The sequence below is a fragment of the Umbelopsis ramanniana genome (assembly GCF_025399195.1).
Source record: "Umbelopsis ramanniana AG unplaced genomic scaffold K450scaffold_13, whole genome shotgun sequence".
In the NCBI taxonomy this organism is placed as follows: domain Eukaryota; kingdom Fungi; phylum Mucoromycota; class Umbelopsidomycetes; order Umbelopsidales; family Umbelopsidaceae; genus Umbelopsis; species Umbelopsis ramanniana.
The window spans coordinates 72,005-98,399 of NW_026252099.1; the positions used below are offsets into that span (position 1 = coordinate 72,005).

At 42.2% G+C, this 26,395-nt stretch overlaps 14 protein-coding genes across 14 annotated transcripts; 9 read left to right on the forward strand and 5 right to left on the reverse strand.

Moving 5' to 3' along the window:
* The first annotated feature begins 258 nt into the window (after nt 1-258).
* On the forward strand, nt 259-1,896 carry K450DRAFT_230641 (uncharacterized protein). Its single transcript, XM_051587286.1, has 7 exons — nt 259-328; nt 429-515; nt 589-681; nt 745-1,068; nt 1,141-1,265; nt 1,356-1,602; nt 1,702-1,896. The coding sequence occupies exons 1-7, from the start codon at nt 308-310 to the stop codon at nt 1,795-1,797; spliced, it is 993 nt and encodes a 330-aa protein (XP_051446677.1). The 5' UTR covers nt 259-307; the 3' UTR covers nt 1,798-1,896.
* Nucleotides 1,897-1,914: 18 nt separating this feature from the next.
* On the forward strand, nt 1,915-3,408 carry K450DRAFT_278763 (uncharacterized protein). Its single transcript, XM_051593303.1, has 3 exons — nt 1,915-2,089; nt 2,165-2,985; nt 3,070-3,408. Exons 1-3 carry the CDS (start codon nt 1,948-1,950, stop codon nt 3,154-3,156), a joined length of 1,050 nt encoding a protein of 349 aa, XP_051446678.1. The 5' UTR covers nt 1,915-1,947; the 3' UTR covers nt 3,157-3,408.
* K450DRAFT_230647 (uncharacterized protein) lies at nt 3,070-4,423 on the reverse strand. The gene is made up of 2 exons (XM_051587287.1): nt 4,308-4,423; nt 3,070-4,228 (listed from the first exon to the last, which is right to left on the reverse strand). Exons 1-2 carry the CDS (start codon nt 4,378-4,380, stop codon nt 3,444-3,446), a joined length of 858 nt encoding a protein of 285 aa, XP_051446679.1. The 5' UTR covers nt 4,381-4,423; the 3' UTR covers nt 3,070-3,443.
* An 869-nt stretch (nt 4,424-5,292) lies between these two features.
* On the forward strand, nt 5,293-7,183 carry K450DRAFT_230652 (uncharacterized protein). The gene is made up of 10 exons (XM_051587288.1): nt 5,293-5,440; nt 5,523-5,556; nt 5,627-5,746; nt 5,807-5,898; nt 5,961-6,027; nt 6,102-6,212; nt 6,277-6,453; nt 6,516-6,659; nt 6,722-6,809; nt 6,898-7,183. The coding sequence occupies exons 1-10, from the start codon at nt 5,315-5,317 to the stop codon at nt 6,995-6,997; spliced, it is 1,059 nt and encodes a 352-aa protein (XP_051446680.1). The 5' UTR covers nt 5,293-5,314; the 3' UTR covers nt 6,998-7,183.
* On the forward strand, nt 7,184-7,990 carry K450DRAFT_230656 (uncharacterized protein). The gene is made up of 4 exons (XM_051587289.1): nt 7,184-7,271; nt 7,347-7,451; nt 7,517-7,694; nt 7,753-7,990. The coding sequence occupies exons 2-4, from the start codon at nt 7,444-7,446 to the stop codon at nt 7,894-7,896; spliced, it is 330 nt and encodes a 109-aa protein (XP_051446681.1). The 5' UTR covers nt 7,184-7,271; nt 7,347-7,443; the 3' UTR covers nt 7,897-7,990.
* Nucleotides 7,991-8,001: 11 nt separating this feature from the next.
* Nucleotides 8,002-10,459, reverse strand: K450DRAFT_230664 (uncharacterized protein). Its single transcript, XM_051587290.1, has 4 exons — nt 9,004-10,459; nt 8,662-8,931; nt 8,343-8,597; nt 8,002-8,269 (listed from the first exon to the last, which is right to left on the reverse strand). The coding sequence occupies exons 1-4, from the start codon at nt 10,375-10,377 to the stop codon at nt 8,084-8,086; spliced, it is 2,085 nt and encodes a 694-aa protein (XP_051446682.1). The 5' UTR covers nt 10,378-10,459; the 3' UTR covers nt 8,002-8,083.
* An 892-nt stretch (nt 10,460-11,351) lies between these two features.
* K450DRAFT_197446 (uncharacterized protein) lies at nt 11,352-12,214 on the forward strand (the record flags this gene model as incomplete). The annotated part of the gene is made up of 3 exons (XM_051584543.1): nt 11,352-11,355; nt 11,717-11,882; nt 11,947-12,214. The coding sequence occupies 3 exons, from the start codon at nt 11,352-11,354 to the stop codon at nt 12,212-12,214; spliced, it is 438 nt and encodes a 145-aa protein (XP_051446683.1).
* Nucleotides 12,215-12,311: 97 nt separating this feature from the next.
* K450DRAFT_230679 (uncharacterized protein) lies at nt 12,312-13,066 on the forward strand. The gene is made up of 3 exons (XM_051587291.1): nt 12,312-12,484; nt 12,568-12,722; nt 12,793-13,066. Exons 2-3 carry the CDS (start codon nt 12,630-12,632, stop codon nt 12,949-12,951), a joined length of 252 nt encoding a protein of 83 aa, XP_051446684.1. The 5' UTR covers nt 12,312-12,484; nt 12,568-12,629; the 3' UTR covers nt 12,952-13,066.
* K450DRAFT_230680 (uncharacterized protein) lies at nt 12,783-14,439 on the forward strand. Its single transcript, XM_051587292.1, has 6 exons — nt 12,783-13,178; nt 13,242-13,396; nt 13,469-13,522; nt 13,588-13,700; nt 13,768-13,843; nt 13,910-14,439. Exons 1-6 carry the CDS (start codon nt 13,117-13,119, stop codon nt 14,035-14,037), a joined length of 588 nt encoding a protein of 195 aa, XP_051446685.1. The 5' UTR covers nt 12,783-13,116; the 3' UTR covers nt 14,038-14,439.
* On the reverse strand, nt 14,211-17,307 carry K450DRAFT_230687 (uncharacterized protein). Its single transcript, XM_051587293.1, has 5 exons — nt 17,081-17,307; nt 16,844-17,007; nt 14,797-16,690; nt 14,518-14,731; nt 14,211-14,437 (listed from the first exon to the last, which is right to left on the reverse strand). The coding sequence occupies exons 1-5, from the start codon at nt 17,102-17,104 to the stop codon at nt 14,370-14,372; spliced, it is 2,364 nt and encodes a 787-aa protein (XP_051446686.1). The 5' UTR covers nt 17,105-17,307; the 3' UTR covers nt 14,211-14,369.
* Nucleotides 17,308-17,415: 108 nt separating this feature from the next.
* Nucleotides 17,416-19,236, forward strand: K450DRAFT_230699 (uncharacterized protein). Its single transcript, XM_051587294.1, has 4 exons — nt 17,416-17,920; nt 17,986-18,054; nt 18,155-18,495; nt 18,568-19,236. The coding sequence occupies exons 1-4, from the start codon at nt 17,525-17,527 to the stop codon at nt 18,941-18,943; spliced, it is 1,182 nt and encodes a 393-aa protein (XP_051446687.1). The 5' UTR covers nt 17,416-17,524; the 3' UTR covers nt 18,944-19,236.
* Nucleotides 19,237-19,472: 236 nt separating this feature from the next.
* K450DRAFT_230706 (uncharacterized protein) lies at nt 19,473-21,225 on the reverse strand. The gene is made up of 8 exons (XM_051587295.1): nt 21,119-21,225; nt 20,933-21,043; nt 20,556-20,871; nt 20,269-20,481; nt 20,114-20,197; nt 19,898-20,036; nt 19,710-19,761; nt 19,473-19,647 (listed from the first exon to the last, which is right to left on the reverse strand). Exons 1-8 carry the CDS (start codon nt 21,131-21,133, stop codon nt 19,606-19,608), a joined length of 972 nt encoding a protein of 323 aa, XP_051446688.1. The 5' UTR covers nt 21,134-21,225; the 3' UTR covers nt 19,473-19,605.
* Nucleotides 21,226-21,259: 34 nt separating this feature from the next.
* On the reverse strand, nt 21,260-21,939 carry K450DRAFT_230711 (uncharacterized protein). Its single transcript, XM_051587296.1, has 2 exons — nt 21,649-21,939; nt 21,260-21,586 (listed from the first exon to the last, which is right to left on the reverse strand). Exons 1-2 carry the CDS (start codon nt 21,822-21,824, stop codon nt 21,424-21,426), a joined length of 339 nt encoding a protein of 112 aa, XP_051446689.1. The 5' UTR covers nt 21,825-21,939; the 3' UTR covers nt 21,260-21,423.
* Nucleotides 21,940-23,014: 1,075 nt separating this feature from the next.
* Nucleotides 23,015-23,895, forward strand: K450DRAFT_269850 (uncharacterized protein; the record flags this gene model as incomplete). Its single annotated transcript, XM_051592939.1, has 5 exons — nt 23,015-23,110; nt 23,200-23,287; nt 23,359-23,468; nt 23,545-23,679; nt 23,743-23,895. The coding sequence occupies 5 exons, from the start codon at nt 23,015-23,017 to the stop codon at nt 23,893-23,895; spliced, it is 582 nt and encodes a 193-aa protein (XP_051446690.1).
* Between the last annotated feature and the right edge of the window lie 2,500 nt (nt 23,896-26,395).

Sequence of the window (26,395 nt, forward strand, 5' to 3'; positions counted from 1 at the left end):
CGGCACTTTTGATAAGAAATAAGTAACTACAATTTCTAATTTCTATATAAAACTTTGCCTGCCTGTTTGGCATAAATTCTCAACTCTATAACTACTTTGGATGGTCCTCAGTCGCGAGTTAGTTTTGCTTACCGTTCGGCTTGTGGACACCATAAAGCTATACGCTTAATACGTTTTTAATGACAAAAATAAAATTGCAATCATTTTCGTCACAAATTTGTGCCTTTTGACAAGAGGCGCGCTTTTTTTTGCAGCTGCTGTTGAGGAAAAAGTTCAAGCACGACTTCACCATTACCTGTAATTTGCCATGGAGCAAAAAGATTTTGAGGTAAAGTTGGAATTGATCAATACGTTTCGGCTGTTAGATTGGCTATAGCTCCTTGTTCCCCACTTTTAAACTAAAATATGCCGATCGGTACAATTATTAGGTCTCTTCTCCACCTACTGATGGAATTTCGGGTCTGGAATTCTCTCCACAAGCTGATTTTCTCTCAGTTTCGTCATGGGACAATCAGGTTTGTAACATTTAAGAATACAAAGATTTCGTTGACACTGTGCGCGCTAATTCAATATCGTTTGGGCATATAGGTCAGAATTTACGAAGTTCAACCTACCGGAATGACTGTTCCCAAAGCTGCGTACTCGCATGAAGGCCCAGTACTTTGCACAACGTGGAGTAAAGTACGTACTCAAATCATTGATCTTGGAATCTCTTATCGTATGGTTGATTGATATTTTGATTAGGATGGAACAAAAGTGCTTTCTGGCGGAGCAGACAAAGCTGGTCGCATGTATGACCTAGCCACAGGACAGACGACGCAAATAGCAGAACACGCAGATACCATTAGATGCATTAAATTCCTTGACCAATCACAGCAAATAGTTGCGACTGGTAGTTGGGATAAGACCGTAAAATATTGGGATATGCGACAGCCACAACCAATCAGTACCGTACAGCTTCCCGAACGATGCTATTCCATGGATGTTACGTTCCCGCTTATGGTCGTCGCCACAGCCGACAGGCACATTCAAGTTTACGATTTGAACAATCCTACTGTTCCATTCAAGGTGAGACATACGAGTTTAAGCCCTGGCTATATCGATTTCCTTTGTTCTAACAATGTCGCTACATCTTTTAAGACTACGCAATCACCATTAAAATGGCAAACTCGTTGCGTAACTTGCTTTCCAAATGCCAAAGGTTATGCAATTGGTTCGATTGAAGGACGAGTGGGAATGCAATATGTTGAGGATAAAGAACAAGGGTAGGTTGAATACTATTGACACAGACCTTTCCAAAGGTACATTCAAACTACGTCAGTTGTTTCTCACCTTTCTGTTTTATGATTTGTTAGCAAAAACTTTTCTTTCAAGTGCCATCGTGACAATAGCAATAACGTATTCGCTGTCAACGCTATATCATTCCATCCCATTCATGGTACTTTCTCAACTGCTGGTTCGGATGGTACATTCTCCTTCTGGGACAAGGATTCTAAGCAGCGCTTGAAGCCTTTCCCAAGCGTCAACGGGCAAATTCCATGCACTGCTTTCAACCGCAACGGTACTATATTTGCGTATGGTGTGAGCTATGACTGGAGCAAGGTAAGGCAAATCATACGATCTAGCTCCTTTTCGACCGACTGCTTACCTTATTTTTTACTTTTTTTTCATCCACACCAACAACTCGTTTCCACTTTTTAGGGTTACAAATTTGCACTTCCTAACAATCCAAACAAGATATTCTTACACGCAGTGAAGGAAGAGGATGTTAAACCACGAGCCGCTAAGAAGCGATAAAAAGCTCACATTTGCATAACCATTAAGTTTTCAGTGGAGGATTCAATAAACTGTCATACGGAATAAATTTTTGCCTTGATTTTACTCTTTTTTACAAAAGCTTCTTTTTGGTCGAATTTTTGTTTCATAGCGTTTCCAGTTCACTTGCGAATGAGTCGATACCCAACTTCAAACGATAATAATACACAGTCAAAGGACCCATATGCTCGACCAAATAAGCCTTCGAGAATAGCTGTTAACCAGCCAAATCCCACTGATCCTTACAGAGCTACCAGGAAGCCTCAAGATTCTGGTAATGACATTCTCGCCCAAGGTGGCATTCAAAATTTCCCCATTTTTTCCACTCCATTTAACTTTTATACTTTAGGTCTCGGGCATAACTCAAATATATATGAAGCTGATAACGAACCCTTAAATAGCTCTCAGTCTGACATCCAGCTGCAGCATCGTATCGTCGATGTACGATCCAACTCTTACCTTCCATATTCCCACCGACGAGACCCAGGGTTCAATCCAGCTCGATCTCATGAGCCTTTGTACATAGAAGAAGATATGAGCAGCATTTCTAATCCTGATAAGGACGGTCGGTCAGCAACATTACTTCAAGAAGAGCTACCGCTCGATGCATTTGATTCATACTCGGAAATGCAATCGCCTCGGTCAAAATCTGCTGTCGTCTTTCCAACATCAGGTGAGCTTCCGCCAAGAAGTAAGAAAAGAAAACTTCCAAAATCCTGCTGCGGCATTTCTTTCTGGATATGTATTCCCTTTTGGATAGCCTTCGTTGTCGTAGTTGCTATCATATGGTATTTCTGTTGGCCACGTACACCTACCTTGTCATTTGGAGACGCTGCTGTAAAGGATGGGCCAGTATGGGGACCAGATACAAATCCGTCTCTTCAATCCGATTGGTATGTCAATATAACCATTGACAACTCAGCGAACTGGATACCCACCCGCATAAACAACATTGCTTTCAGCGTACTCGATACCAATACCCAGCAATTTGTTGGTCACGGCAATACTAACGCTTTCACCATCCCGGGTCGCAGCATCCAGACCCTTAATGTAACGGTCTACATCAATTATACTGCTTCTTCGACTTCGGACCAAACCTTTATAGATCTATATAGTGCATGCGGCCCACAGAAAGTCGGTGATTCGCCACCTTTGAGTATTGACTTCCAGGTTAGTAACATAATGAAACATGCGGGAAATGTGGCCAGATGATTGCAGCGATTTTTTAACTTGCCCTTCTTCATCACTAAATAGGCCATCTTTGACATTTGGGGGATCGTTTGGCATCCTGTCGCGATGGTTTCCCCGGGACCAGATGGTTTCAATTGCCCGCTTAGCTAGTGCGCTGGCTATGCTGCATATTGAACTTTTTCCCTGACATTATCATCGACTTTGCTTTGTTTTGTTTTGCACTTCCTAGACACATTCATTTTCTTGTTTTCACTTGCCCAAGCATCCATCACACTCCCTTCTCGATTCGAAATTGTACAGTTGCACTTTTATAGCAACCTCCATAAACCTGTGCCGTCAAAATAAACCCACTCCAGACTCTTATACAGTCCATTTCTTTGGTAACTGTATTTTATTACGATTAAATAGATTGCGTGTACTGTCAAAGGAATGTGAAATTATTGCGGATGAATACTAAAGTTTTGATTTTTGTTATTTTGTTGAGGGCCAGGGGAGTGGGCCTCCGCTTGGGCTCGCTTTTCCCATTCGCCGTAAATAGGTTCGAACCCAAACGCGCGCCTAGATATGGCGCTAGGAACTTTACTGCTTAAAACTTCTTTACTCTTTGCGTCCTTTTCGAGACGCTGAGCTGTTACTAAAATAGTCGAATGTCTTCTTCGCAATGGTCGCTTGGTTGCCAAGGAAAAGTCCGGTGGTATAACAGTGGGTGACTTTGCAGACGTGGTTTCTGAAAGCGAGCCTCTTAAGTAAGGTGATAGCCGATGTTGAGGCCGTAGTGGCGTAGAAAATGATGAGGACTTTGGCAATATATGATGATCAGTAGAGACGCGTAGATCTCGTACTTGTCGCCTTTGTAATAAAGATTTTGTCGCCAATTGGTCCATTCCGTCTACTTCTTCTGGCTCTGATGTCATAACATCAGAGCCTATAGTATTCTGCTGAGAAAATGAACTCCTCGGTTCACTCAAGTCTGTCTCAGTATTACTTGTTGGATCATCTGGTATAGTTTTGGGGTTATCCACAAAATTTGTTTTAGGTTGACCGCATTGACAGGTGGGGTTTGGTGTACTTGATGCGGGGCTGTCGTCCTGGGCCTTTGTTTCAGAATTTACTTGCAAAGTATTCTTTTTTGGGCTCACATGAAATTGATTAAATAAGAAAATTACAAATATAGCTGAAGCTAATGAACCGCTTAGCAATAGATTGAAGGAATGGAAAGCATCTTTTAAAGAGGTGATGAAGTCAGGAAAGAGAGCATTACCATAAATGGTGCTGGAGCTGGTTATGTTAAGTACACTTACATGCGCAAGATATGACTAGTACTGCAATCAGTATAACGCTAACTTGAGTAGCTTGAGACATTGTACTCCACATAAAGTGGAACAATGGCCAACGTTGTTCACGATCAGGGATCAGTGGATCGCAGTACATCTTCAGCACACCACCACATTCGGTGATGCCTCGACAGTCACAGGAACATATCACGTGATATTCCGCCTTTAAATTTTTTTGCTTTCCATCGCGTTGTTGTTGTTATTCATTGTTTCCCTAAGGTAAGCCGTTTATTTCGACCCACAAGTGACAAGTTGACAAGTGAGAGAGGAGGACGTATGTCATTGATGTGATGATTATCCTGGTAACCTGAATAAGCCCTCAACCGACATGGACCGCAAAAGATGGTCGTAGACTCTCTTGGTCCTTGCATCTGGGTTGCAGGAATGAGGAACCTTTAGGCGAACGTCTGATCTCGGTCTTCGGCCTCACTTAAACTCATGTCAGACCATTTAGTCAATGTGAATCCAAACTAATCACCTCCACTGTACATATTAGGATACAATTTGTATACATATGAACCAAATCTAGGTATGTAGCCACTCAGTTTTAAACATGTAATCAAATGGCAAGCGAGAAACAACATTCGCGAAGATGTTAAATACTCGGCTGGTAGACTTCCGCAAGAAGTCCGTGATTCAACCAAAATTCTCTAAGAAGCACTGAGCGTATCTCGCTTGCTATAGCATTATAATGTAAATACGAGTTACGATTGTATCGTTTACTTACCAATCTTTACCTCTTACCAGATTATTGAATGGGATATAGTTAGTATCATCTTCATGATAGACATTCGTTAAATGGAACATTAATAAAAATGACATGAGAACAATAGTTTGAAAATCCCATATTTGCATTGCTGGCGAATATCCAAAAAAAATTCAAAATCAGCCTACAATTTTTTTTTTTGAAAAAGTCATTAACAGGCACATCTGAGACGCCGCTTTCCTTGTTTTTTGAACAGCAATTTATTGAAATGCCCACCGCTCTCTGTCAAGCGCCTAACTGCGAAAACTCTGCTAAGCTTGAGTGTCCAACATGTGTAAAGCAAACAATTTCTGGTTCAACGTTCTGCTCACAAGATTGCTTTAAGAAGAGTTGGGTAAGATCTAGCCAGACCTAGTAAATCTTGTCATTGACAGTTTTCGAACGATTTCATTAATTATTTTCGTTTGCACAAAAAGGGTGCCCACAAAGCGCTTCATAAGCGACCAGAAGGTATAATTGATTCTTAGTGAAGGAACAACGTGTATCTCGGCTCAACAAATAACAATTTTGATTTCCTTAGGCGCCACATACGATCCCTTCCCCAACTTCAAATACACTGGCCCTTTGCGTCCGGTGTATCCTCTGACACCTACCAGATCAGTACCTGAACATATTCCCAGACCCGATCATGCTAAAGATGGTATGCATATGCTTTCGCTTAACACGATACCATCTATAAATCCTAATTCTATCTTTATAGGTACTCCCATTGCAGAACTCGCAGAGCGTGGCGAGACCAACATCAGAGTTTTGAATGCAGAGGAAATTGAAGCAATGAGAAAAGTTTGCAAGGTAATACAGGAACCTGATGATAGTATAGCGTCACGCTTGTAGTTAACATTCTCTTTGTTAAGATCACCAAAGAAGTCTTGGAAATCGGTGCCGCAGCAATCCGACCGGGCGTAACCACAGAAGAAATAGGTAAGTAATTTTGTATGCACCATTCAAAGGCGATGTCTGACCATATTAATAACTTATTCTGTTCATGCTTCAAGATGCTATCGTTCACCAAGCAACCATTGAGAGAAATGCTTACCCTAGTCCTTTGAATTATTGGAATTATCCCAAAGCTTGCTGTACTTCCGTTAACGAAGTTATTTGCCATGGTACGTTATCATGTTGATTTCATACATTCGTATCCAATATATTTATGCACACCATTGTCAACAGGAATTCCCGATCAGCGACCTTTGCAGGAGGGTGACATTATAAATCTTGATGTCTCTTGTTATTTTGAAGGTTTTCACGGAGATACGAATGCGACATACTGTGTTGGAACGGTTGATGAAGCTGGCAAAAAGCTGATAGACGCTGCTAGAGAGTGCCTTGAAGTAGCAATCGCAGAAGGTATGTTACGGTACAAATGCAAACAACAAGTGGCGGTTCAAGCTAATAACAAGATCCTTCAGCCAAACCTGGTGTTCCTTATCGAAGATTTGGGCGACTGATCGAAGAGCATGCCACAAAAATGGGCTTTTCCACAGTGCGCGCTTTCTGTGGACATGGCATTCATGAACTATTCCATTGTGCTCCTACTGTCCCATTTTATGCCAGTAAGACTTTTATATGCTAATTTTGTGTATTTTATGGTGTATACTAATCTGTAAAATTCCAGACAATAAGGCTATTGGTGTTTTGAAGCCCGGCCATTGTTTCACCATTGAGCCCATGATTTGCGAGGGCACACACAAAGAAGTTCTGTGGTTAGTATATCTTTTATCGCAAATTCGCATCCACTGCCCTCTAATGAAAAGGTTTATTAAATATAAATTTTATTTTATTTTGTATCAGGCCTGATCAATGGACAGCAACAACAACCGACGGGAAGCGATCGGCTCAGTTTGAGCACACACTGCTCGTTACTGAGACTGGAATTGAGATTTTGACATAATCCTAACAAATTGCGTATTGGGTTTCTCTACCCAATATTTTTATATAAAGTAATCCATCGCATCATCTGCTTTTATTCAATCTATAATGTTCTTCACAATGGAATTATTTAGCTTATGCAAAACATCGACACTGATAGAATCTTTCAAACGGCAAGTTTGAATGGTCGCAAATGCTGCGAAGCGTCGCTTATTAAACCCTTTGAGCGTCTGCAAAAGGTGGTAGAGATGACAATCATGATAAGGAACGTTGAAGAAGTGACAGATACATAAAGCGTTGAGTTAGATATTTCTCGAAGTTGTGTCGCGTGGTCGAAAAATTGCTAATGTACTTGCCAAACTCTTTTTCAGGCGTAGACATGTGATCGTAGACACCGCAAAGAAGCTTTGGCTGCTGTAAAAACCCCGTCAATCCACTTACCCTTCCATCCCACCACCACTCTGCAAAATGGCCACGTACGTAACCGCAAATATGCAGCAACGTGATCAATTATATACTAATACTTAAAGCTTCTGTTCAGCGAACCACCAAAGGACACTCCATTCAAGCCGTCAGAACTTGCAGCTTTCGACGGTACGGACTCATCTAAGCCAATTTACGTTGCAATCAAGGGCATTGTCTACGATGTGACAAAGAAACCCGAGATGTATGGAGCTGGAAGTGGCTACAACTGCTTTGCTGGAAAGGACGCTTCAAAGGTAGGTTTATACGCTAAGTGTGGAAGTTCAGTGAATGGGTGTTGACGTCAATATGCAGGCTCTAGGCAAGTCCTCCCTTAGCCCTGAAGACTGCGTTGCCGACTACAGCAGTTTGGACGAAAAGGAGATGGAAACTCTTAACGGCTGGGTAAAATTTTTCCAGCAAAGATACAATATCGTTGGCAAAGTTGTGGACGAGTAGTTGAAGCTGAAAGATGTGTGCCATTTAGCATGCCCTAAACTCACTTTTAGTAGAGGGTAGTTTACAGTACTTATGTATATAAACAAGAAATAGCAATAAATAGCTCTCAAAGTATTTTAAACGAGTATGTACATTGCGTTAGCAAGAGAGGGAAGGAGTCATTAAGTTTCGAGAGCAGAAATCTAAGCTAAGCGGGAACCGTGACATACTCGCGTTCCTGAATCAGTCGACTAACAATTCCTTTGCGGATACCGGCCTTCCTTTGTCGATACATGCGGGTACACTTCACCCATATGAAAAGGCTGACAAAGATTAAAATGATGACACCAGCGACTGCTGACGTTTGTATCAGACCAGTGAACTCTCCATTGGACTGTTTAAAAAAAAAAAAAGAGATATTAATGGTCTGGATGTAGTCGGTTACCATCCAATTTACTCATACTTACTCCGTTAGTCCACCAACAAGTCGAATTTTTGCCCACCACCCAGCAGTCCTGACCACCGGCATTGTTAAGATCGATCCAGACGAATTGATCAGCCGTACTCTGTATTGTCGCGGTTGCTACACTGCGAGTGGCATTTTGTACAATCATAAACAACATGTGGTTTTGCTGAGCGGTTCGAGGAGCCTCAAATTTGAATTTATCAGGGCAAGATGATGCCGCGCGATCGTATGAGTAATAATCACTTGTCAAAGCCCACTAAAAAACTCACAAGTTAGCTCATGTAGTATAAAGAAGGTTTATGGTAGAAAGTACCTACAACATCTGGGTCTTGTACACTTCGACACGCCACTTTATAGAGTGCGGCACAATCAGCAGCCTTCCACCGGCCGTTAGAAACTTGAACAGATGCACATAGCAAATTGGAGCCATTTCTTAAGCTACCCATAAGATATGGTGGCTGCCCAACATCCCAAGACCAGATAGTTGACAATATTGGATTTCCTATACTTGAGCTGGCATTCAAAGCAACAGGGTAGGAATTGGCTGCGTAACTTGAGGCAGTAAAGTATGGAGAGTAACCACATGCGCTCTTAAAGTACGATCTTGAATTAGTGATTATTTCCCACTACCCATTGTTTTCTATGACATGGCATCTACTTACCGCATTGTTCGCGCTTTGATAACTGAAGGGATTGCCTTGATCAACCATATAGGCCCAAGACCAAGACACGGCGTTCCCTCCAGGTGGAATGCCTCCAACGAGATCAGTGGTCTCATTTCCGCTTGGAATCATATAATTGTTACTACCTGGAACCGAGCAATTGGTCCAACCAGTAGCTTCCATAGATGTAACATTGACTACATTCATCGAACCACCTCCTAAATCCACTTCGTTGAAAATTAACTGTGCATCGTCAGTAGTATTATAGTTGGTGTTGGTAGGTAGGTTATTGTTTCCAAATCCAACCAACAGCTGGAATCGGTTTTCAATGAGGTAGGACCACGGCGGCCATCCGGTCTGGGTTGTGAGCGTTTGCGTATTTGGATTGTCTTCAGTAGTGAAATATGGCATTCCCGTAGTATTAAAGGAAACCGTTAAATTAGCTCTATCCTGGGTCAGATTTGGTGGTTTGTATATTTTGGAAGTACTGGCAAGCGACTGTCCAACGGAGGACTGGATTGTTTGTTGCAGGCTAAGCGATTGATTGGCTGACATGGAGTCTAGCCATGTGGAGTTGGTGTTGACTGACTGAATATTGTTGTTGGTGGTGACATTGAGGTTGTTTAGATTGAGAATAAGAATATATACATCGGTATTCTCTGGATTTCTTATCGGTTCAATGCTGCCTAAATACCCATCTAGAGCTTGCATAAAGTGGCGAAATGTAATCCAGGGGGTACAAGTATAGGAGGATATCACTACATCTTCTCTAGAGAAGACTGCTTCTCTAAAATTTAAGTCTTTGGCAATTAAAGGTCGATAAGAGGTAGTCGACTGTGTGGCATTGGAGGATGTGGTGGAGATAGTCGGTAATGGTCGTGTAACCGTACGGTTAGGCGAATTCAGCCCACCGAGTAGGTTAGGGTTTAATAGCATACGTTGAGTGGAGGTAGTATCTGGAATAATTTCAGGGCATAGTTGCCAATTCCCAAGGTCACTTCGCCAGTAAAGGTCCAACACCAGTCTCCGGTATCCTGAGCCCATTACCGAGCTAAGGCCCTGCAGCTTGGAATCCGTGTAGTTATTGCCGAAGAAGCTTGATGAAAGGCTTATGGCCGGCCATTGAATGCGATTGATACTGACGTTGATGGCCAAATCTCTCTGAGACCTCAGTGCCGATACTATATTTTGTTTTGTAAATATTTCACCTTCATTCGTAGTGGCATCATATGCCAACGATTGGGTGAGGCTGTCTCGAGAAATCCTGTCATTGGCTGCTGCCATTGCTTTTGGCAAATGAAATAGGACGAAAGTAAGGTAACATATGAAATATGCACAAAAGCTTTTGTTCGAATGTCGGTTCGATGGAGGCATGTTGCCCCAGTAAGCAATGCGTTCACAGTACTTTGGAGGCAAAATGTCAAAGCTGAGGAATATCTTGGACTGTAAGTTAGAGTGTTGGAATGTTGGCGGAATATTTATTTTACCGGCTGTAGCCAATTAAACGATGAGTGCCTCACATCGCATTGAATTCAATAGTTTAAACCCATCATTTGCAGGATTCCATCAATTCTTATAGGTGTGTATTCTCTTCATAGGATGCCTAACCAATTCTTCCCATATCACAGACAACTACCTGGTATATCTCTATCTGTACGGCCATATCAACGTCTTATTAACAGTTTTTGACTAGAATTATATCACACGTGAACGCAAAGGAAATTTTATCAAAGCAAATGGAATGCATATACCTTTCAAATAGGCGATTATATTTTAAAAGTATGCATGGTGCTCTTCTTCCATTGATGATCTTGATGAAGAAATGTAATACCGCTCCAGCATCTGACTTCATCTTTTCCTTGGTCCTTTCAATCATCTAATTGACGATAAACTAGCCAGCCCAACATGCCATTTTATAAGCAATTTTGAACATCTGTCATGTTCATCTTCATTCATATACAATAACAACATCAGACTCCAATAATCTCGCGAAAAAAATAATCACAAGTCGTTTTCGATTCAATTCAAACGGTATATCTCAAGTTGAATGTTTCCGGCTATTTTCTGCAACACATCAGAAAGGTGGCAATTTCTACCACTATTTTTGAAGATATGGTTCTAACTGGTTTTGGAGTGAAAACTATTAAGAGCCTATCTCATGGAGCTTTTCGCTTATTAAAAAGCTTTGGCATCCTTTTTCAAGAAAAGGAAAATGCTTAAATTTGTGTCCACGCATTTTGAGATTTGGCCGAAATATTCACGTGACTTTTCTCTCACCGCCAAGCCACGCAGACTCGCATTATCTTCGAAATTGTAGCTGGTCTACTAACAGTTCTTTCTTTTAAAAAATGGGTATGTAGCCATGCATAACAAAGAATCTGAATAATGCTCATGTCTATTGGATGCTCAACAAGATGGATGGATGGATGGATGGATATGCCTGAAGATAATGAAATTGCGAGAAGAGCATCAGCGATCATTTCGAACAATTGACAATGTTTCATTCCAAATCGAAATGTCAACGTCTCGGTCATTGAACAACTTCAACACTTTCTGCACCTACCTATCACAACAGTTCAACTATTTACTGTCGACATTTTGCCTCAACTTCATTGTCCTCCTCACATCCAATAGACAGAGTGTTTAACTAAAAGATCTTTTGTCAACCTTTGTTTGCCGTTCACGACTAATGACAGACTTTTGTGCATTGTAGGTAAAGGAAAGCCTAGTGGTCTTAACGCCGCACGTAAGTTGCGCACCCATCGTCGTGAAAACCGTTGGGCCGACAAGCAATTCAAGAAGAGACTCTTGGGTACTGCCTTCAAGTCTTCTCCTTTCGGTGGATCCTCCCACGCTAAGGGTATTGTTCTCGAAAAGATGTAAGTTGGCGCTGACGTTCATACCAAAAAAACATAGACGCAATTCTGATGTATCAATCTACAGTGGTGTCGAAGCCAAGCAGCCTAACTCTGCCATTCGTAAGTGTGTCCGTGTCCAACTTATCAAGAACGGCAAGAAGGTTACCGCTTTCGTCCCCAATGATGGTTGTTTGAACTACGTCGATGAAAACGACGAAGTTTTGATTGCTGGTTTCGGTCGTAAGGGTCGCGCTATTGGTGATATTCCTGGTGTCCGTTTCAAGATTGTCAAGGTTTCCGGTGTTTCCCTCCTCGCTCTCTACAAGGAGAAGAAGGAGAAGCCTAGATCTTAAATTTGTACCTCTACCATTCTGTCTGTTTTTCTTTGTCAGACCACAATAAAAATAAAATTAGCAGCACAACTCATCAAATATCTTGTCCGTGGTTTATTTTCTTTCGTGTCACAGCCCTTCTCTTTCTAGTATACCATGTTTGCCGTCCTCCGCCAACGAATCATTTCTACCAAACAAGGTAAAGCTTTCACTAATAAGACAAGGAAACAAAAACGAGACTGACAGTGGTTTCATGCCATCTAGTACGCAGCTTTAGCTCTACCGGAAGAAGTAAGTAAACACGCCACTCATAAAGCAAAACGTCAGAAACGGCAGCTCAAAGAAGATCTGACTCAAATACTCATCACCTTTAGGCAACTTACGATTCATCTTTCTCGTACATGACCAGACCGACAAAGATGCTCTGAGCCGCAGAATGGCTGTTAGACAAAAGCATTTAGAAATTGCTTTGCCGGACAAGCGATCTGGTTATATTGTGACAGGTGGAGCCATTCTGGATTCTCACGACGTAAGTCCTACGAATCAAGAACAAGCATGTACTCTAGCAAGAATACTAACTCACAAACTTCCGTCGCAAGTCAAAGAACATGATTGGTAGCTCTATGGTGATAGAAGGCAATAGTGAGAAGGAAGTTTGGGATCGTCTCCAAAGCGATATCTATTGCACTGGTAATGTCTGGGACATGAGAACAGCTCAACTGATCCCTATAGTTGATGGCTTCAAAGATCTTAAATAAAGCTTAGTAACTGTACGTGTATATCGTACATTATGGTTAGCAACAATAAATCGAGTATTACCAAATGGCTGTACTTCCATCGCATGCAAGTGACTGCTCAAAGTAAAGTGAAGGGTAGGCAATGTCCGTCCACAATTCGCTCATACTTTGCTCGTTGTTCCATCAATGCAATCCGAAAGCAACAGTTACAAGTTCCCGGCCATCCATGATTTCCCTCCCTTATATACGTAAGAATTCATACTGCCATAAATGTATCGTGTGCTGATCGGGTTTGCTAACGCTATGACCAGCCGCCAACCAACGGAATCGACCTGGCAAAACCAAGTGAAAGAATGGGAAAGAATCATCCTGGCATACTACCGCTCTCAGCGACTATACCGCCTGAATTTAGTAGAGGCTACCGTTCCCGGCGCGTCTCCACTATTCGATAATACAAAGATTAAGCGTTAGTACCTTTGCCTTCCATTCCCACTCCAACAGTCATGCATAGGCGTCCTCAACGTTACATTTTATTCAGGGCGCTTATCATTGGAGACTTTGGAAGAGATTGTTAATGAGATGGTCCGAAAAGGTATGTAATAGCATGAGCGTGAGCTTGTTCAGAAAGCAGGAGTGTGACGGAGGTCGTTTTATTAGGACTCGCAGAGTGGGTCACGGACTCTAATACAGGCTCCAAGTCGGCCGCACGTACACAAGCTCTCATATATTGGCGAAAACCAGAAGAATGGTCTTCTTTGCTGTGGAACTGGGTAAGTTTTGTATTGAATGAATGATATCACGGAGGCACAGGATTAATTTTGTCAAACCATAACGAAGATAAACGAGCAAGGATTTAACAACTCGATTATGACGGTATACGAAATAGCGAATGGAGAAGCTGCAGAAGGGACAGGTAAGCTATTTTTTAATGCAAATCGAACCCCCAAAAAAAAACGGAACCGCTCATGCCTCTACATAGATTTCTACGAAATGGATACCACTGTGTTGATAAAAGCTCTCGAAGTCCTCAGTGCCAATGGTAACGCTCAAATCTTTACTGGCACTGGAGATGTCGATAGCATTGGCGTCAAGTTCTTTGGAACATAGATACATATTATACACGACTCATCTAACCAACAAGATCATTTAAATACTTACGATGTAACTTATGTAAATTACCCATACTTTCAACTTCGCAGCAATCATAGTGAACATGGCCAGGATTATTCCTTCAGAAGCATATAAAACCATTTTGGCTCATACATGGAATTTACAGTTTACAACAGGCTACTAAGATACTTGCAAAGGCGTTTTTCATTTACGATGGGGGATAACAGGGAATATGTATCCGATAAAGCATTATAGCGTTTTTACTCGCTGATTGTTGTGCAGTTCAGACGTTTGCATTACATCTACTGTATAAGAATGTCAATTGAAAGTTATGAAGATGCTAATTTCTTTCGAATCATGTTTAGAGCAGATCCTGCCTTGAACCATTCAATTTGAGCTAAAGTGTACAGTCAAAAGTGATTGCGGTCAATAATTGCTCGGCAAGTTTCAGTGATGCACGTCAGTTACGGTACTTACTTTCGTTGAACGAATGGTTGACAGGGATCTCTTCTACAGAACCGTTGGGGTTATGCACCTTGAGAAGCAACGACTTGCCAGGCTGGAATTCTTTCAATCCAAGAATGTCCACTTTGGCAGTAGGATCGATCTTATCATAGTCTGCAGGATTGGCGAAGGTCAATGGCAGCATACCTTGCTTCTTCAAATTCGTCTCGTGAATGCGAGCGAATGACTAGATAATCATAAATTAGACATGCTGTGGACACATTGTTGTGATAACACTGACTGTACACTTACCTTTGTGATAATGGCAGCACCGTTCAAAAAGCGCGGCTCAAGTGCTGCATGCTCTCTAGACGAACCTTCACCATAGTTGTCATCACCTACCACAACCCACTTGATACCTTCAGCCTTGTACTGCCTGGCAGTGTCTGGAACGGTATCATATTCGTTGGTGAGGATATTGCGAACATGATTGGTTTCGCCATTTTCAGCATTGACAGCTCCAATCAACATATTGTTGGAAATGTTATCCAAATGGCCACGATATTTCAGCCAGGGTCCTGCCATGGAAATATGGTCTGTTGTGCATTTTCCTTTCACTTTGATAAGCACTGGTGCTTCCTTAATATCCTCACCATTCCACTCATCGAATGGTTTCAAAAGCTGCAATCGCTGTGAGTTGGGAGCGACGCTCACATCCACCTGACTGCGTTCTTCAGGAGGTGGTTGGTAAGTATCCTGGCCAGGATCAAAGCCTAGCGAGGGTAGCTCATCACCAACAGGTTCTTGAAACTTGAATGGCTTTCCATCGGCACCAATGAGACTATCTGTCATGGGATTGAAGGTAAGGTCTCCAGCAAAACTCATGGCAGTGACAATTTCTGGCGAGGTGACAAATGCGTGGGTTCCAGGATTTGCGTCATTTCTGCCAGTAAAGTTTCGATTGTATGAATTTATGATGGAATTCTTTTCACCCTTTCGAACATCGGTTCTCTTCCATTGACCAATGCAAGGACCGCAAGCATTCGCTAGTACCATTCCTCCAGCGTCAACAAAGGAGTCCATCTGTCCGTCTCGCTTAATGGTAGCACGAACTTGCTCAGATCCAGGGGTGACAGTGAATTGTGATCTAACTTTCAGACCCTTATCAACAGCTTGTCGAGCCAGGGATGCAGCTCTGGACATGTCTTCGTAGGAGGAGTTTGTGCATGATCCAATTAAGGCAACCTTGATTTCTTTTGGCCAATTATTTTCTAACACAGCGCTCTTGAAATTGGATAGAGGTGTGGCAAGATCGGGTGTGAACGGACCGTTAATATGAGGTTCCAGTTTGTCCAAATCAATTTCAATTAGTTCGTCGTACTGGGCATTTTCGTCCGGTCGTAGGTTTTCGCTATATTGCTTGGCATAGTTCGCGATATTCTCACGATTGGTGGCTCGCAAGTAGTCAGCCATTCGGTCGTTGAATGGAAAGACGGAGGTGGTGGCACCAATTTCGGCACCCATATTACAAATGGTTCCCATTCCAGTACATGAGATGGCTTCAGTACCAGGTCCATGGTATTCGATAATAGCTCCAGTACCACCCTTGACAGTCAAAATTCCTGCAACCTTCAGAATGATGTCTTTCGCTGATGTCCATCCAGACATCTTGCCATGCAACTTAACACCAATGACTTTTGGACACTTAAGTTCCCAAGGAAGGTTGGCCATTACATCCACAGCATCAGCGCCACCAACACCAATGGCGACCATACCAAGTCCACCAGCATTAGGAGTGTGCGAATCTGTACCAATCATAAGACCACCGGGGAAGGCGTAGTTCTCAAGAATGATTTGATGAATGATACCAGAGCCTGGTTTCCAAAATCCAATATCATACTTGGCAGATGCAGTTGCCAGAAAATCATAGACCTCCTTGTTGGCGCTGACAGCTCGAGGAAGATCCTTTTCCCCACCTACTTCAGCTTCAATCAGATGATCACAATGTACGGTGGTTGGTACCGCGACAGACGGTAGGCCAGCTGACATAAATTGTAGTAGAGCCATTTGAGCAGTGGCATCCTGACAAGCTACACGATCTGGACGAAGCAGCAAGTACGACTTTCCTCGTTCGATTTCTTGATGCTCAGGATCGTCCAGGTGACCATACAGGGTTTTTTCAGACAGCGTCAGTGGCCGGTTCAGTCTAATGTTTTGCATTTTCGTTAGTACACGTGAAATCTGAAATCCATATCCCGTTGTCACCCGCGGGTTCATATTGACTATGTGTCAAATCGACCTCTGCCAACTCCTTGCTGAGGTCCAAAACGTGAGAAAAGTGCCTCCCCCCTCCACATACCTTCTTCGTACTATCTGCAACCGGTCGTCCATCGTCTTATAATCGATGAAACGATTCTGTTCAAACTTTGACATAGGCACCTTGCCATGGCTCGTCTCGCCTACTATCTTTGCAAAAGTTCTCGCTTTTTGACCGCGCACCAAGGGCTGCCAACTGGCAGGTCTCTATAAAGAAAATCATGAAGCGCGTTTTAGCTTGCGGTAGATAATAGCATGCTTTCAAGTAACCGAGACATACGCCGATAAGCCTCGAGAATGTCATTCTGTACAAGCAGGAGGTAAAGTGGTCGAAAAGGCGAAGGCTTTAAAAATGAAGATAACGGGAGATAAAACAGCAAGCTTGTGTAATTCTGATGTGGCCGCATCAAAAGGCAAATTGTGTCGGTCATGTGGGAGGGACAGTATTTTGGCTGAATGGGTAAGGGTTACGAAAGAATGCGTTCAGAGAATTTTCCTTTAACAGTGCATTAATCAAGTTTGTTACAATAAATAGCGTACCTTTGCCGTTATTTAAAGTGCTGTGAGCAATACTTACAATCGCTGCTGAGTTCGTTGACAGCGTGTTCATAAACCAAGCTCTCGTTAACAGTAGACACTTGAAAAAATAAACCCCGATCCATCAAATGTGTGGGTAGGAATCAATCCGACCTTGGTAGTAGTGACCACTCTTTTAGTTCTCAACATGACATCGTCATTGCACCTAGCCCTGCTTATCTGCGATACTCCCACGACAAAAGTGGTTGAAAACTATGGAGCCTACGATAAACTTTTCAGAGTAGTGTTCGATAAAGCTCGTCCTGCCGATGTTGACATTACTTGGTCGGATTTCGACGTTGTCACTCGTCAGGAACATCCCTCCATTGGCGATATTCAGGCCAAGAAATATGATGGAATTGTTATCACTGGCTCTGCAAGAGGAGCATACGAAGATGAGGAATGGATTCATAAACTAATAGATTTTGTCAAGCAAGTCCGCGAGCAAGCACCGCAAACTCGTATGGTTGGCATTTGCTTTGGTCACCAGATTATTGCTATCGCCAGTGGTGGAGCATGCAAGCCTAACCCGAGTGGATGGGAGGTACGTATTGAAGTCTTCCAATTACAGTAATGAATGATAGTTAACGCTGGTCTGTTTACAATTAGTTTGGATATACTGATACCGAGCTGACTCCACTTGGTCGTCGCTACTTCAATACGTCAAAAAGTCAGATGGTGAGTATGAACATCCACTGTCTACATATATGTGTCATGTTAATGCGTCCTATTTCTGACACCTTGTTCCTCTGAAATTTATTTTATCTTGTCGTATCAGGCTATACAAGAAGTTCACAAGGATTACGTGCCTGAATTACCTCCAAATTTCAAATGCTTGGCCACTACCGCGCCACATACCCCAGTTCAAGCCATGGTTTCAGATGATAATAGAGTCATCTCTGTTCAGGGCCATCCAGAGTTTCCTGCCGAAGTCGTGGAATTGCTTTTAGAGAAACGCTTAGAGGCTGGTATCTTGAAGCAAGACTTTGTGCAAGAATCGCTGAAGAAGCTTTATACTAAGCCTATTGATGATCTCTGGATCGTCCAACACTTTATCAGCTTTTTACTTGGTAAAGTGCCCGCTATTCAAGATGAAGAAGCCAGCAATCCTGATCCCAAGTAAATACACTTTATAAATAAAACATTTTAAACAATCGTATTTTTAACTGGTCGTCGTCGCAAACAATGTAGGCAAACTCCGGCTGCAACATTGAGCACCTCACATATCCGTTTAACAACTGCTGCTGGTGAAGTGGTATATGATCCATCTGCGGAACAAATATTTGATTATTTGAGTGAGCTCAATATGAGATTTAGCTACCTCGTGGTTGAAAGATTGGATGAAGCGAACGACCAATATTACATGCTAGTGAATCTCAACGACGATGACAGTTGTTTGTTGGAGTATAAATTTGGTAGCGCCGATGCTCACTTTCAGACTACCATCACCGGGCCATTTGCTTTCTGTGGTCATCAGAACGTTGCTATGGTCGTCACCGCTTGGGCAACAGGGAAGGATGAGCTTTGGAAGAATACCATACCGTGGAACAAAGTTGTGCTGGACTGACAAGCCATGTACAATTACGATAATAGTAGATAACAAAATAGTATGTGATGCATGGTTCATTACAGGGGCAATAGTGGAAAGTCTTGCTAGCATAGCATGGGTAACTGCCACAAAACACATCATAAAAGCGAGTTTCATAATATTACAAGATTTTATTCCAAACAAACGACATTTCCTATTTCCTTTCACCAAAGGCCTTCAAATGACTATTTATGCGGCCCTTAATTTCTGTTTTGATGTCATTCAAATTCGAGGTGACGGGCACGCTTTCAATGTTATGTACTGTGAAAAGAATGATGTTAGAAGGCTGCATTCTATGCGCTTTAGGATAGGATAGTCTCCACGCTACTTACTCCAGTCTTGGTATCGTTTGGTGCGGTATCTATCGATGCTTGATAAGCGCTTGACCATTTCAAGAGCTCTTGTCCGTAACTCTTTATCTCCATCGACCAAACTTCCATGCTGCTTCTTGAAAGCCTCCAACTGCAACAAAAAGTGTGCCAATGTCTGTAACACCCACTTGCTATCGGGTTCCAGATCCAGTAATTCTTCCAGTGATTCAATTTCTCCCACCAAAAGTAATTCGTGGTCGTCTTTTTGCCAAAGGGTATACGTCTCCGTTTGATCGCTTTGCTCAATAGATGAGGTGGTAATGGTGTCCTTCAGGCTACTTGAATCCAGTTGCTGAATGAGAATTGCCAGTGCTGATGATTGTCTATTAGACACACTTTCAGATTTCGTAATATATATAAGTAAACAGCTATACCTTCATCATCCAAGAATGTAACGGGGATGGCATCGTTGGTGGTTGAAAATAGCTTTTCGGGAGAGTCAGCTATTACATTCTCTTTACTCAGTGACAACTTGCTCACGTTGTCCACGATACCCGTATCGTTCGGTCTGAAAGCCCATACAGAGCTAGATTTATGAGCAGTAGTACTTGAAACACCATACCAGCTGCCGTTGACCTTGTTGTTCTGCTCATCTTGCACGGCTATATCTCCAGCCAACTGAACCTCGTCATCAAACACCACAAACAGGAACTGCGTTTTAGAAACCGAGTAAGCACCCACTATCTGCACATGAGAAGGGACTGAGTAATGAGGTATTTTAGTCACATATGTCCAGAAATTAGAATTTGGCCAAATACGTTGCATTCTTGATACACACCTCTGCCAACTAGCCACCAATAGTAGAGCCAAGCAGACTGATCATCTGGCTCAGTATACAGTGCATTCTTGATTAAATCGAGCTCTAAAATTGGATACAATCCTGTAAATAAGCCATCGCACAATGTATAGCATGCACCGGCCCTATCCCTTTACCTTTTTTACCGACAGCTGTACGCTCTTCATCCGTCATATCTTTCAAAATAGAGGGCAGCACTTTTGATCGATAGTGCCACGCCGAATAGTTGGAAAAGCTCTGCTTAATCTTTGTAGACGTGTACTCGAACTCTTTGGTATCAATTTCTTTGGTATCCAGTTGCTGCTCCCTGATGTTTGCAACAACATTGCGTCGGTAGCTCCACCCGTGGACTGAAGGCAGTGGCGAGTGCGTTAGTGTAGTTTTGTTAGAGGAGTAATGAAGGAAATCATGTTTACCAACTCACAATTACGTGCGTCAAGATCTAGCATCTTGCCGACGAGCTTAAACTCTTGCTGCCAATCAGGCTTTGACATAACTGACAAGCACCATCGTCGATGATTCCACATCGAATATGACTTTGGATTGATACGAATGAGTTGCATAAAGAACTCAAGCTCTTGCTGTAAAACTTGCTGCTTGGCCTCCTCATCCATGGTCGGAAATATGCCTTGCAGTAATATCTCACGTCGGTAGTTCCAAATTGTGTAGTAATCCGGGTTCAATTGCAATATATCGCTCGTCAGTCGCAGGGTCGAAAACTCAAAGTGCTTGGCTTCCACCTGTTCACTTGAGTGAGCAAACCACGCGCAACTAAAAACATTGGTGTCGACATGAACCTACCTCTTCTTTACATCTGCTCACAAGATCATTGTATTCCTTTATCTTTACAGCTTCCTTCTGCTTACGAGCTTGTGCAAGCTCCTCATTGGTCTTGACCTTCTTCACTCCATGCTGTAATGCAGCAATTAGGTATTGTTCATACGGAGATGCCAACCTCATCTATTTCCTGTCTGCGTTTGGGCTTACCACATTAGAGGACATGTTTACGATGACTTGCACAGATCTGAGTTTGGTGCGTTTGCCCAGCCAGCCTTTTTAAATTACTTTCAACAGCAGGCCGTGACATACTGTCAATCCCTAGCATGATAATTACAATCATTTACGTATCATCCGCAATTATGTTATTCGCTTTATTGACATCAAATTGTTTGACTTTGAGATTATTCTGTAAGTCACCTTGTGAATGGTTGATGACTTCACAGACATTTGGTTGTATTAGATTTTTTACATTATATACAGCTTTACATTAAGAAACGCAAATTCAGTAACCTCTAGGGCAGAAGAGGTAAAGATGGGTCTGTTGGATCCATCGAAGAAGGTATATTTTTACGTTGGGCTGTCAGGACACCCACAACGATGGTATAAACCAGTATGGTGGTGACGCAAATAAGAGGAACTGTGAAGCGCACGACTTGAATAGGAGAGCAGGAAAAGCTATTTGAATAACATGAGAACGCTTGATCAATGTAAACAGGTGAACAAATGCGGTAACATACCTGCTAAAGCTCAAAGTGTGCGATTTCTTTGTGTGCTCTGGCATAAAGTAGGGATCTTCGTCATCGTCGTCGGATTCTGCATAATTTGCAAATTCAATGCCTTCTTCGTCGTCTGTAAGTACATTTTCGTGGTGGGAAAGCCCAATTCTTTGCTCTGCGTCACGACGAGGTGCCATTTCTTAGTGTAAGAAGACAAAGCAATGCTAAGAGGAATGAGATCACCAGGTGCGGTTGTCTGTCGTCGGCACTCCAAATTTTTGGCATGGCAATGGGGTCAGGCAACCCTATTCCATTTTTTGAAGTAAGCACGTCAAGCTGAGCACGTTGCATCGAATCGAAAAGGCATCAAATATTCCTTGTATCCGTGCCATTTCATAGAGCTTTGCTCCCTTTCGTCATTTTGACTAAGTCAACTGACATATATGACCTTCCCCTATTACGTAAACTTGCTAGCAATTTTGCAAAATACTCAACCATTATTTTTCTAGCATTCTCGGTGGTCAGGTTGCTCTTCTACGCTATGCGCCTGGTAGCACCAATGAACAAATGTGAACGTGGTATCGTGTACTCCAGGGCATTGCAAACCCTGAGCCTATGAGCTTAACAGAATGAATTCGTATCAGCTCTTTATTTTACTTCGGTATGAATCAAATGCACCTCAGGATATGGTGAGCAGTCTGTGGAGGTGAGAAACCAAAACTGACTGCTGGTCAGATCTTGCCCCAGTAAATTTTTTTTCTTTTTTTCCATAGAGCAAAACTGTGCCACATGTTCAGTGCGCAGTATGGTAGGGAGGAATAGGAGATATCAGAATGAAATTAATACATAAATGATCATTAAATCTCATGGCTACGTATACGTTATTGAACTACGGCTGGCTCCAATTAGAGGATGAGTAGTTACTGGGAATCGACTCTAAACTTGAGCTGGAAGAGCTCGCTGGTCTCCGATTGGCGGAACTCCAATGGATTGTGCCAAAGCTACAGAGTTGTACTGTAAAGTTTTTTTTGCATCACCCGCCTTTGACGCGACCACTGTAAACCCCTTTCAACCATTTTTCTTTCTGTGCTTTAGGGGAATCAAATACCTTATCCCGCATCTGTCTCTAATCTTGCCAACTTGTAAGTAGCAACCTGAATCACTACCAATGTATTGACCTCGCAACTAGGCAAATGGTGGCCAGAAAGCTGTAGAATTCTCTGCGGCACCAGTCGGAGAAGTGAAATGGCTAGCCCTTTAGCTCTACAATCTTTTTGGTCTTTCCAGCCATGTATACTCCTTGACAAGGACCAGATGCTTGACCACGTTGTAAAGTACATGTCTGACCCATATTCAAGTAAAATGCTAATCCCATCTTTTGATCAGCATGACCGAAATCAGAAGAAAACTAGTTATCGTCGGTGATGGTGCTTGCGGCAAAACCTGTCTGCTTATTGTCTTCTCCAAGGGCACTTTCCCAGAGGTATGTGTCTTTTTGTAGAATTCTTTCGATCAAACCCAAACTCTTGTGACCCAAATTTGTTAGCTAACCATGTTTCCAAAAATATCTAGTTTTACGTTCCCACTGTTTTTGAGAACTATGTAGCCGACGTTGAGGTTGATGGAAAGCACGTAGAACTCGCTCTTTGGGATACAGCAGGTAAAAACCGTTTGTTAAAATCTAACTACCCGGATCCCACGAGATTAAACCCCACTCTCTTTGATTCACAGGCCAAGAAGATTACGATCGACTTCGCCCGCTGTCCTACCCTGACTCTCACGTCATTTTGATTTGCTTTGCTGTCGACTCTCCAGACTCTTTGGATAACGTACAAGAGAAGGTATATAGTACATGACAACAGCATTGCAACCCCGCATTCCATCTAAAAACATTTACTGAAACCGACTGCCTTACAGTGGATCTCTGAAGTCCTTCACTTCTGCCAAGGTCTTCCTATTCTGTTGATTGCGTGCAAGAAGGATCTTCGAAATGACCCCCATACTATTGAGGAACTTAGAAAGACCTCACAAAGACCTGTCACTTACGAAGAGGTGAGTTGATACACCCAAATTGCGCTCAAAATTCTTAACGTAAAACTCATAAATTATCAATAGGGTGTCGCAGTGTCGCAAAGAATCAACGCTTACAAGTACTTGGAATGCTCTGCAAAGGACGGTAATGGCGTTCGCGAAGTTTTTGAACACGCAACCAGAGCAGCTTTGATGGTTAGCAAGAGCAAGAAGAAGAAGGGATGTAATCTGTTGTAAACACACTGGTTTTTATGATCCTTCTTTACTATTGGCAAGGGATCTGATTTGCTCGTTTGCTCACATATCTGCGTAATGTCCTCCAACACCTGGTTTTCTATCTATCCTGAGTCTTTTTTATACCGAACTTCTATGCTTATATGAAATAATTGTCACGGCTAGCTTTCAATAAGAAAATTGTGCACACACTCAGCCTTCTATGCTGTATGGAGGAAAACCTCCTTTTTAAAAAATGACTTGAGGGCTTTTGGTTGATGATAATAGTACTGTACTGTTTACTGTAAAATAATATAAATGGGACATGATGTAACCAGCGGCTAATAATCGAAAGCACTGCTTACAACAAGTAGAGTGAATGACAAAAACGTACCAAAAGAGGTAGTGACTTGTCGCAGACACTAAACATGCAAGTTGTCAAATGTTAGAATGCACAATATCACGTCAAAATAGGTTGTTTGGTCTACACGCGCGAAAACAGTATGTTGTAGGTCTGTAGTTTGCAAGATTTGAAAGACAAGGAGATCATGCCCGCAATTTGAGCGACTCTTAAGGTTTTCATCCATGAAAAAAAAAGTATGATCGTATGAGAAAAGGAGTGAGGGAAAACACCTCTGCGTTCACATACAATTAGCAAAGCGTGCTTGATCAACGTGAGGGATTACTTTCACTGCGATCAACAAGCTGTTTTGGGTAAATGACTTCCGCTTGAGGATGCTTTGATGTGTCAGCCCTAAAATTCACATATGACAGTAGATAAGGAAAATGAGCAGTATAGATTGAGCCTTGGCGTCATTATTGACATTTGATGTCTTCAACATCAGTCATTGTTCTCAAAAGCGAAGGTAGCATATTCTATGACTTGCCAATGTGGATAGGAAATTTTTTTTTGGGCAGCCCCATTGAACTCTAAAAAATAATAATCTTTGTATGCTTAAAACGAAGATGTGCCCGATTGCATTGGATGCCAACAAACAATGGAAATGATATACAACAATGGGAAGGGGTCAGGCATTCAAGTAGACTACAGCTTGCAGTAGTGTCAAAATCAAAAGTCTAAGGTGCTTGCGTGTGTGTAATGCCACAATCGGTCCCTTAGACATTATATGGCACACAACCTGACCAGCAGCGTCTTCGTGTTTACTTTTCACGATTATTAACTTTTGCTATTCTTTATCGCTTGGAAGCAGTTTTGGGTGTATCTACTATCCATCGACAATTGTCATGCCAACAATCCATCTAAAAATACAGAAGGGCTTCGCTACAACAGAGGCACATCCCTTAATGACAGGACTAGGTTAGACAAATTGGGCAATTCAGTGAGGGGCCACATGTGTCTGAAATTGTCTACTGCTAGTTTTTCATCAGTAGCTGCAGACTAAAGATGACCATATCTGAAACGGGATTATCGATCCTGCAGGAAACTCATGGATTGACCCTGTAACAAACAGGTCTACGATAAAGAGTTGTCATACGTCCCAAAAGTTTAAAAAATACAAATGAAAATCTTTGAGGAGAAAAAGTCAGCAAGCAACAATTGATGACACCAAGAAAGTGTAGCCACAGTGAAAAAGCTGTAATCCCTTAAACAGCAGATTCAGAAAAGAAACCTATGAAACCAAACAAAGCATAGCATGGCCATGCACAAGGATTTGACGAACTTCATCGATAACGAACCCCTTGCCAACTTTTTAGAAAATGGTGACTCATCGGTATTCTCAAAACAAAAGTGATTCCCTTTCGTAAGTTCTTCTTTTCATTAAATGTACAAAGTGAGTTACGTTTCAAGTGCAGGATGTCCAAAAGGAAATGATCACCGAATCAATAATGGCTTGAGGCGATGTGGGATCATTGCAGAAAAAGGGGGGAGATCAATCCTCAATATCCTGAAGGGGGTTGGATCTCTTTCAATATACCTGCGCCGCTCAAAAGTCTGAAAGAACATCGTAACTATTCTTGATCTTTATCAGATTCCATATGTAACGAAAGGTTTTTGGACGGCTATTTATGGAAAACAGGAGTTTTACATACGATAAATATGCAACAAGTTGCGTGGATTGCTAAACGTATAAAAGGCTGTGGTAAAACCCACTACTGAAAAGATTCACATTGCCCTCACTTGGAACTTTGTCAACCTCCCACAACATGCAAACTGTAGTCCCTGCACGCAAAGTCAATACCCAAAATGCGCCTGCCAGCAAACCAGTTAATTCTGCTGGTCAACAGAGATGCTATGTCTGCGGTTCAGCCTTTCATGCTACAAGATTCTGCCCTGTGTCTCCCAAGCACTAAATGTCACCAAGCGTAACTTGTCCTACTGACGGACCTTGTCTTAATTCCACTGCCTGACGGAAGTACCATTGTAATATAACAAGCAACACCCCATCATTACCATCTACATACAAAATCATAATAATTCAGCTGAAGGTAGTCGTCAGATTATGGTCAAGAAATAAAAAAAGTTACTTTGTGTTTCTACGGTACATTGTCCGGCAGTAAGGTT